Source organism: Cervus elaphus, chromosome 6 (genome assembly GCF_910594005.1).
Source record: "Cervus elaphus chromosome 6, mCerEla1.1, whole genome shotgun sequence".
NCBI classification, from domain to species: Eukaryota; Metazoa; Chordata; class Mammalia; order Artiodactyla; family Cervidae; genus Cervus; species Cervus elaphus.
Genome location: NC_057820.1, coordinates 46,801,681 through 46,812,577, shown reverse-complemented (window position 1 = coordinate 46,812,577; position 10,897 = coordinate 46,801,681). Strand labels below are relative to the sequence as shown.

The window sequence follows — 10,897 nt, the reverse complement described above, 5'->3', positions numbered from 1 at the left end:
CATTTGTTCTAGAAGTGAAAAAAGTTACTGGGGAGTAAATGTGTCACAAAGTGAGGGATGCAGGTGCTTTTTGAGATGTGGTGCTCAGGTAAGCGAAGCCTCTGAAAGGTAGTATTTAAACTGAGACCTGAGTGGGCTCCAGTTATTGAAGATGGGCGAGGGTGAACACTGTGGGCAGAGCTAGAACACCCCTCTCAAGAGCAAACGTGGGGGAGGGAAGGCTCTGATCACATAAGACCTTACAGGCCGTGTAAGGGCTTCGGATCTTATTCTAGTTATCATGGGAAACCCTTGACATGTCAGAAATCCTGTGATGTTGTTTGCTTTTAAAAGTCTCCTTTTTTTTTTTTTTAAGTCTCCTTTTAAAAGAACAAAGAATACATTTTTTATTTCATGTAAATAAATAAAGAATAAATTTCAGGAGGACAAGATTGGATTCTGTTAGAAGAGTTAGTAGTGGGTGAAGATCCCCTGGAGGAGGGCATGGCAACCCACTCCATATTCCTTCCTGGAGAATCCCCATGGACAGAGGAACCTGGTGGGCTACAGTCCCCGGGGTCACAAAGAGTCGGACACGACTGGCGACGAAGCACAGCACAGTAGCAGTCTAGCTAGAAGCTATTTGAATAGGGTGATGTGGATAGAAATGAGTTCAAAGAATTTGCTGATGGGCTGGCAAATTGCAAGTGTGGGCAGATGGGGAAAGGGAAACCATCTGATTCAGGGATGGGCAACTTGAGGGCACAATGTCATCATTCGCTGAGCCCAGGAACACTGAAGAGGGAGCAGGTTTGGGGAGGGAATTGAGAGCGAAGTTTTGACCATGATTAAGTAGAGATGGACACAAAACATTCAAGTGGTGACAACAAATACGTAAGAATGTATTAGTTTAGAGGTGAGAGGAGGAATCAGCTTTGGAGATAGATTTGGGAATCCCTGACACATAGATACTGTTTACAGAGACCAGTCCTGGACTAGGACACTGGTGCGAAATACTATGCAGATAGACAGTAGTAGGCGTTTCCCAGGTGGCTCAGTGGGGAAGAATCTACCCACCAGGGCCGGGGCTGCAGGAGACACGAACGGGTTCAATCCCTGAGTCAGGAAGATCCCCTGCAGTAGGAAGTGGCAACCCACTCCAGTGTTCTTGCCTAGAAAATTCCATGGATAGAGAAGCCTGGTGGGCTACAGTCCATGGGGTCATAGAGAGTCAGACACGGCTGAGCGACTGAGCACGCACATTGCCACTGTACCAGCAGTAGGGAGGCCAGCCCCAGCCCCAGAACACCCCAACGTTCAGAGATGGATCAGAGGGGTTGGCCAAGGAGACCACCTCGTACAGTAGGAGAAGAGCCAGGGGAGCGCACACAGAGATTTATTAAAAGAAACTGGCTCATATGATCACAAGCCTGGCAAGCCCCACAATCTGCAGGGTAAGTCAGCAAACTGGAGATGCAGGGGAGATGATGCTTTTGTCCCAGTCTGAGCCCACAGGCCTGAGAACCAGGAGAGCTGAGTGCAGCTCCTATTGAGGGCCAGCAGGCTCAAGACCCAGGAAGAGCTGGTGTTTTAGTTCAAGTTCAAAGGCAAGAAAAAAGCTGATGTCCTAGTTTGAAGACAGTCAGGCAGGAGGAATTCTCTTACTCATGGGAGGGGCATTCTTTTTGGTCTGTTTAGGTCTTCCACTGATGAGATAGAGCCCATCTACATTAGAGAGAGAAATCTGCTCTGAGACTACCCGTTTAAATGTTAACCTTATCCAAAACACTCTCACAGAAACACCTGGAACATTTGACCAAATATCTGGACACCCCATGGCCAAGTCAAGCTGACATGTAAAATTAACCATCAAAGTGATGGTTGAAGGAAGAAGGTATTTGGAAAGAGGCAGTGGTCAATTATTAAGAATGGTACTGCAAGCGTATATAATAGAATACCTAACCACAGAAAGATGAAATAATGCCATTGGCAGCAACATGGATGCAACTAGAGATTATCATAAGGGAAGTAAGTCACAGAGAGAAAGACAAATATTAATACCATATGATATCACTTATATGTGGAATTCAAAATATGACACAAATGAACATATCGGTGGCTCAGACTGCAAAGCATCTGCCTGCAATGCAGGAGACCTGGGTTTGATCCCTGGATCGGGAAGATCCCCTGGAGAAGGAAATGGCATCCCATTCCTGTACTCTTGGCTGGAAAATTCCATGGATGGAGGAGCCTGGTAGGCTATAGTCCATGGGTTTGCAAAGACTCGGCACGACTGAGTGACTTCACTGGTTCACTGGTGAAAGAAGCAGACTCACAGACATAGAGAACAGACCATGGTTGCCAAGGGGGAGGGATAAATTGGGAGTTTGGGATTAGCAGGAGAAGGCAATGGCACCCCACTCCAGTACTCTTGCCTGCAAAATCCCATGGACAGAGGAGCCTGGTAGGCTGCAGTCCACGGGGTCACAAAGAGTTGGACACGACTAAGTGACTTCACTTTGACTTTTCACTTTCATGCACTGGAGAAGGCAATGGCAACCCACTCCAGTATTCCTGCCTGGAGAATCCCAGGGATGGGCGAGCCTGGTGGGCTGCTATCTATGGGGTCGCACAGAGTCGGACACGACTGACATGACGTAGCAGCAGCAGCAGCAGGGATTAGCAGGATTAACAAGTACAAACTATTACAGATAGAATGGATAAAAGATAAGAGTCTACGTGTAAATCTATGGCTGATTCATATCAATGTATGACAAAAATAAATAAATAAATAAATAAAAATTAAAAAAAAAAAGAGTCTACGGTATAGCACAGAACCTTATTCAGTATCCTGTGATAAACCATAATGGAAAAGAATATGAAAAAGAATCTATAACTGAATCACTTTGCTGTATAGCAGAAATTAACACAACATTGTAAATCAACTGTATTCAATAAAATTAAAAAAACAAAGAAATCAGTATTTTGTAATAACTGTAAATGTACAAAAGTAACCGTACAAAATTGCATAAAATAAAAAAAATTTAAAAATATGAAAAAGAATGGTATTGAGACATCTGTTAAGAACCTAGTTAGGACCACTGATTTGGCAAGATGGACATAATTGAAATCCTCGATGAGAACAACCAGGTTGGTGGATACAAGCGTCAATGCAAGAATGTGAGATGCAGATATTGGTAGGTTCAAGGGCACTTCATCGGAACAAACGGAAGGCAGAGTGCAAGTACCAATAAAGGCTGGTTGGTGAGAAGGTGAATGATAGAATGCTCGTCTAATTGCTTCTACCTCTCAATGAATATGAGGCAAGGTCATCAGATGCAAATGTGTTTGGGGGGTGAAGTAGGGGAGTATAAGACTATTCTGAGGGAAAAGATGACCAAGTGTGGCAGTCATTTAAGAGAGTAGAGATTATAGAATTGTCAGGCAGTGCTAAGTGCCAATTCTGGTTCTGTGATTGTGAACTTAAATTGAGACCTGGCAGCACATTTAGGTATCATGACAAATTGAAACAATAACAGAATAATCATTGTACAGGCATACGAAAATGGAGCCCAGTGTCCACTGAGGACCTTGTCTCAGACACATCCTTCTCCCACTGAGAACTTGAACTTTCCATAAACTATACCTAACCAAGGATACCAACCATTTTTAAAACATCTGCTAGCTGCAAGCTTATTGCAAGGCTGTTCCCCCTTGTAGCTATGCAACCATTTCAGACCCCAATCAATCCTTATTTAACAAGTACCCTTACTTCCTGCCAGCTCCAATTATAATTCTTGATAAACAAGTTATGTAACAACTGTAACCTTGCAGTTTTTTTTTTTTTTTTTTTTTACTGTATAATTCTGTTTATAGAAACTTCCAGAATAAGCAAATCCAAACAGACAGGAAATAGACTAATGGGTGTGAGGGGCTGGCTGCTAATGGACGTGGAGTCTCTTTCAGGAGTGATTCACAACACCGTGAATGTACGCAATACCCCTGTGTGGTGTACTTTCACATGATCACAACGGTGAATTTCATTGTAAGTGAATTTTAGCTTGATCAAAAAAAGTTTTTAGACAAAACACACATCAGGTGCTCCAAGTGTCATGAAAGAAAGGCAAGAAACAACAGCGCCAGGGCAGGGGCTGAGCAGGTCCGATCCCATCTTAGGAGCGGGGAGCCGGGCACCCGGAGTCCTGGGCCCAGAGGAGAGGACCGCGGGGAGCCGGGCCACACTGCCGCCACATCATCGGATCGTGTACTTGTCCCACTTCTTCTCGGGGTCATAGGGCTCCCAGCGGCTGGCGGGGAAGATGTGCTTGTTTTTCTCGTACCAGCTCCGCAGCACCACCTTGCCTGCATGCGACTCATCCTTCTCCACAGTGGCGTCACTGAGCAGCCGCACATCATCATGAACGTCAAAATTGAAGAGGGGCCCACTTTTCCCTCGAGCCTTGGTGACGATGAAGTCGTAGAAGCTGTGGTGGTGAGGTATGATTAAGTCCTCCTTGATGTACATGAGCTGCTCCACCCCTGCCGATCTGAGTTCGCTGAAGTCTTTGCGCAGGATCTCAAGTGCCTTCTGCAGGAATTGCTGCATTGTGTTGCCCTTCTTCATCTTGACTGTGCGCCGGTGCCCAGAGCCATCCCAGTAACTGAAGGTGATCTCAATCTCCTCACTCTTAATCTTCTCTTGCTTGGCTTCCCACTCTTGCCGTAGCTCCTCCCGGAGCCGATTCTCCTCCTCCTCCCGGTCTCGGTCAGGCAAGAAACTTGTGTCCACATCTGGGTTCTTTCCCATTTTCCTCTTCTTTGTGGTGATCTCTTCCCTTTCCAGCTCCTCCTCGTCCACAGCCACCTCCTCCTCCTCCTCGCCTGCCTCCTCTTCTTCCTCCAGGGTGAAGGACAAGCTGGAGATCTTCCGCTTGGCCTCCTTCTTGCGCTCCTTTTCTCGCAGCTTCTCCAGCTTCAGCTGCAGCTCCTTTGACTGCTCCTTCTTGGCGAGTTGCTTCTCCCGCTCCTTCACCAGCGCCTCCTGCTTAGCCTTCATGTCGTTCAGGGTCACAAGACCCACAGTGCTGGACTTGAGCTCGGCCTCCACGGCATCGTAGTGCGCAGAGAACTTCTTGTCAATGTTGGACTTCATTATGTTCTCCTCAGCAATCCTCTGCTTCATCTGCTCCATCTGCTCGCGCTGCTTCTCCCGTTTCTTCATGAGGTGCATGGCGCGGCCCGCCTCGCTGGCGGCACCCTTGTACTGAGCCATGGCGGCGGCGGCGGCGGCGGCGGCGATGATGGACTGGCTGGGTCTCCGGAGCTGAAGCGGCTGTGGAGACAGCGGCTCGGTTCGCTGACGCCCGCCAACCTTGCAGTTTTTACCTTGATAAACCTCTCCCATTTTGTAGTCTGGAGGAACGCAATTCAAGGGCTTCTTGAGGCTGTCTTCTGGGCTTCAGTCCTAACAAACCCCCCAATAAACATCTTTTTTATTTCAATCAGGTCTCTGTTTCTCAAGTTTTCATTACAGATACATTAAATCACAGCAACGCTCAGGTACAGAGGTTCCCCCTGAAATATTCCTTTGCAGTAGTACTATTTATTGATAGTTACCTTTAAATACTTTATCTTCTGTAAAGTCACAATATAACCATTAGAATACAATGTGTTTTTTCCAGTAGATCATCTATGCAACATTAGAAATGAGTGAAGAATATATGCCATTTCCTTTAAGTGATTTTCTTGCTCAATTCCATTTTTACCTAGATAATCTAGATTCCAATGATGGATCAATTTTTCAATAGTTTTATATCATATACACACATGATAGTATTTCATTGTTTCAGAAAAGCACATATATATTTTTTTCCTGAAAAGATCACTGAAATATGAATTAAAAAATTTCTAAATGCCAATTCTTACAGGTATCTTTCTGACAAAAAAAAATCTGGAGGCAGACTTAACTTTTGAAAACAGTATTTGATTGGATACTGTGAAGCTCAAGACAGACCAATGCTGTATTCTCACTGGTGAACCTGAGCCTGGTAGGGTACAGGTCAGCAACTCTGTAATTTTATGCAGCTAATTTACACGCAGGACAGAGTTTAACAAATGACAACAGACTTCTCATTATTAGAGACAGAAGGCATGAATAAGTGAGGGAGGAGGTGGGGTTAGAATGCACCCTGCGGTACTGAGGGTGGCAGACATCAGTATGAACTCTTTCATTTATCATGTCTAGATTCAGAACTGTAAGAACCTGTGTCTACATGGATTAACATACAGATGTATTTCCTAGCTTTGTCCACCAAGGGACCTAGGCATTGACACCCTAGTAATAGTAACAATGAGCACAGTTTGTGCCTGGATCTTGGTTTCTAAATAACAGTATCAGTAAAAGGAGTCATGGTTACTTAGAAAAATGACAGGTCCTAGGATTGTACAGGAAAGCTACAAGATGAGGCTGAAGTAATACAAAAAAAGTAAGGAAGTGTTCAAAACAAAACAAGGATGGGAGTGTGTCAAAGGGATGCAGGAGCCACCTTCAGAGCTCTCAGAGGCCAAAGCTGGGACAGTTTGAACAATAACATAAATGGTAGACTTGGATTACAACCAAAGAGTAATGTATATATTCATAATTCCATGCTGATAAAAATGACTGAGATGACAAATCTTTCTTACAGTAGAATTCCAACTAATAAATAGAGAAGTAGTAAATCACCACAGTAATAACTGAAATAGGCAAGATCCACTGTGGAAGAGCAAAATTTTGTGAGTTACACTTTAATAAGAAACAGGATATTTGCATAACAAGACTTCAATTTTGGTGGTTTCATTCATTAAACTGAAATTTCTAAAATGGTATCAATTTGTGAACAAAGCACTTAAAAACAATGCTTTTTAGAGAGCTGTCTTAATTCTATTTCTGAGTTCAGGTGTTCAAATCCTTTATCATTGTAACAAATATCACTCTTAACTCTAACAGAATTGCTCACAACAGCCCTTGTTTTCTGGCATCTTTCACTGAGTCTTGGTAAATGTTGATAAATAATTCAATTAATTGCTAAAACATCTGAGATGCCTTTTGAGTTGGCTAATAGATAAATTCTTTTGCCAATCAATGTATCTTGTGCTCCATCTGTTACAAAATGATGGAAAGAGGGAATCTGTCCTACAAATAATTTAAGATTCAAATCTCAAAAAAATGTGTTCATTATTAATAATTTTGAAACTATTTTTACATAAGGAAGCATAAATGATTCATATTCTTTAACCTAGTATTGTGTTGCTAAACACACCTTGAAATCACCCATACCAGTTGACAGAATAAGACTTTATCCTTCAAAAAAAAAAAGACTTCATCCTTCCAACAGACATTTTCTAACATTCCAATCACTCTTATTTCACAACTGTTCCTAACTTTATTAGAACTCAACAGCATGAAATAAGGGCTGAATAGTTGTGGTGCAGTTTTAAAGAATCTGCATGCCAATACAGGAGACATAAGAGACGTGGGTTCAATCCCTAGGTCAGGAAGATCCCCTAGAGGAGTAAATAGCAACCCACTCTAGTATTCTTGCCTGGAAAATTCCTCAGACAAGGACCCTGGTGAGCTACAGCCCATGACTGAACACACAGCACACAGTGAAATAAGGGCTGAATAAACACATCTGCATATTTGTATGCGGTTTCTAACATACCCGAATATTTGAAAAGGGAACCAAAGTAAGCCATGATCAGAACTCCAAAATGATATAATCAACTTTATTCATAAGTTTTTGGAAATTTACATCTGACAATAGCCAATGCTGAAGTCAAACTTGCTAACCATGTTGGCTATTGTTGAGTTGCAAAGTTGTGTCAGACTCTTTTGCGATCCCATGGACTGTAGCATGCCAGGCTCCTCTGTGCATGGGATTTCCCAGACAAGAATACTGGAGTAGCTTTCCATTTCCTTCTCCAGGATACCTTCCCAACCCAGGGATTGAAATCATGTCTCCTGAGTCTCCTATATTGGCAGGCAGGTTCTTTACCACTAACACACCGGGGAAGCCCAACTGAGCTCACTTACATTTAGTTAAGCAATGCCTAAGGTCAGCTTTACATGCATTACTTAATGCTCATCAAAACCCTCTTCATCATGTTTCAACAGATGTGCCTGTCCTTGTGAAGCTTACATTCTACCAGGGAATAGACAATTGGTATACAAATTAGTAAATCTAGTCTGTCTCATCACTGATGGCATCACTGACTCTATGGAAAGGAATTTGAGCAAGCTCTGGGAGTTGGTGATGGACAGGAAAGCCTGGTGTGCTGCAGTCCACGTGGCCGTAAAGAGCTGGACACGACTGAGTGACTGAACTGACTGACTGAATCTGTCTTAAACCTCTTTAAAAGTGACCCTTGACCACAATGAGGTACCATCTCACACTGGTCAGAATGATTGCCATTAAAAGTCTATAAACAATAAATGCTGGAGAGGGTGTGGAGAAAAGGAAACCTTCTTACATTGTTGGTGGAAATGCAAACTAGTACAGCCACTATGGAGAACAGTGTGGAGATTCCTTAAAAAACTGGAAATAGAACTGCCATATGACCCAGCAATCCTATTGCTGGGCATACACACTGAGGAAACCAGATCTGAAAGAGACACGTGCACCCCAGTGTTCATCGCAGCACTGTTTACAATAGCCAGGACATGGAAGCAACCTAGATGTCCATCGGCAGACAAATGGATAAGGAAGTTGTGGTACATATACACCATGGAATATTACTCAGCTATAAAAAAGAATGCATTTGGGTCCTAATGAGGTGGATGAAACTGGACCCTATTATACAGAGTGAAGAAGTCAGAAAGAGAAACACCAATACAGTATATTAATGCATATACTTGGAATTTAGGAAGATGGTAACAACAACACTATATGCAAGACAGCAAAAGAGACACAGATGTAAAGAACTGACTTTTGAACTCTGTGGGAGAAGACGAGAGTGGGATGATTTGAAAGAAGAGCACTGAACCAGACATATTACCATGTGTAAAATAGACCACCAGTGCAAGTTTGACGCATGAAGCAGGGCCCTGAAAGCCGGTGCTCTGGGACAACCCAGGGGGGTGGAGTGGGGAGGGAGGTGGAGGGGTGTTCAGGATGAGGGGGACGCATGTACACCTGTGGCTGATTCATGTCAATATATGGCAAAAACCACCACAATATTGTAAAATAATTAACCTCCAATTAAAATAAATTAATTTTTTTAAAAAAGTGACCCTTGAACACTGAATTCTAATGGTCAGTAGCTATCATCAACCTTCTCCTGAAAGGACATTTGTTAATAAACTTTTTTATATCATTGTTTTTGTATAACAGGCCACCAGGAAAGCTATTTATTTCTCCATTTTACAGAAGAAAATGCAGATTGTGTCAAGAATTTATCACTTCCCCCAATTGCTTAGAACAACTCCTGCCACTTTAATATAGCATCTCAGGTCTCTCATCTATACATGTACCACAATCACCCAATACTGAAAGCTGAATGCTCATCTCTTAAAGGTTTCTCTAATTTCAGTGCAAAAGTTTAACAACTTGGCTTAACACGCCCAGTTCTGGAATAGATAGAGGACTTCTGCTCAGGAGCCCTCTTAGTAAAGCCTGTACCACTGGCCCTGTTCCCATTTCTTACCTTCTTTTGATACCAGCTTTACTATGAGCAATAAACCCACTTCTAAGGATGTACCCAGAATACTGTTTGTTTCAGGCACAGCTTGAAATAAATCACTACTGGAATAATTTTCTCTCTGTGGATAAGTTGTCAATTTGTTATAATGTTCATGAGTTTGTTTATATTCAACTTTTGAAAGGGGAGTAGGAATCTGCTCAGCCCCATGATAAGTAATCACTTTCATTAGCTTCTGGCTTGTCCTTCCCTGTCTCTTTGCAAAATTGGGTAAATATATGTATATGTACACACAGGCATATCTTGTTTTATTGCTCCAGTTTGTTGCACTTTGTAGACACTCCATACTTTACAGACTGCAGGTGTGTGGCAAGCCAGTGTGGAGCAGGCCTGTCAGCTCCATTTTCCAACAGCATTTACTTACTTTGCATCTGTGTTGCATTTTGATAACTCTCCCAATGTATCAACTTTTTCATTATTGTTATCATATTTGTTATAGACACCTGTGAAGTTACTACTACAAAAAAGATTATGACTTGCTGGAAGTTCAGTGATGGTTACCATTTTTTCAATTAAGGAACTATTTTAAATTAAGGAATGTGGATTGTTTTTTTAGACATATTGCTACTGCACTTAATATACTACAGTATAAACAACTTTTACATGTCCCGGGAAAGCAAACAATTTGCCTGACTTTATTTACCATCATTATTGTATGTGGAACCAAACCTAGCAATATCTCTGAGGAACGCCTCCTTCTTTCTTCTGCCTTATGAAAGGTGGCACCCTAGATTTCAGTTCTGCGTCTTGCTTTTATTCTCAGTAATGGTATAATCTTTAGCAAGTTACCTACCCTTTGAATTTATTCATCTGTAAAATGGGAAGAGCACTGGGAGAATTAAATGAAAAAATGTAAGGACAGAAGCGACAAAGTGACAAATGCAATGGGATGAATGCTACATGCACTCTGCTCCCTCACTGCCACTGCCTATGGTGGTGACAACACTACAGTCTGTACCAGACAAACATCCCTTTAGCCTGTAGCTTAAATGCCCACAGGAAATCAGGCCAGTACAGCACATCATCCCACATCAAAGGGTCCAGAGCTTCCTCCCTAAGGGAAATAAAGAGAAAGTTATTAAACCCACCAGATGATTACCCAAGGTTTACAGTTTGAAACAAACTTAAAAGATTTCCATGGAACCTGTGTACATGTACACTGGATTCTTTCACCTTCAAA

The 10,897-nt window shown here is 42.5% G+C and overlaps 1 protein-coding gene across 1 annotated transcript; it reads right to left on the bottom strand.

Moving 5' to 3' along the window:
- Positions 1–3,813: 3,813 nt before the first annotated feature.
- Positions 3,814–5,342, bottom strand: LOC122696589 (protein FAM50A). The gene has a single exon (XM_043906787.1). The coding sequence runs from the start codon at positions 5,249–5,251 to the stop codon at positions 4,232–4,234; it is 1,020 nt and encodes a 339-aa protein (XP_043762722.1). The 5' UTR covers positions 5,252–5,342; the 3' UTR covers positions 3,814–4,231.
- Positions 5,343–10,897: the final 5,555 nt, after the last annotated feature.

What these genes read in the sequence shown, in the direction of transcription:
- LOC122696589 (XM_043906787.1), bottom strand. Translation starts at nt 5,251, where the DNA reads ATGGCTCAGTACAAGGGTGCCGCCAGCGAGGCGGGCCGCGCCATGCAC.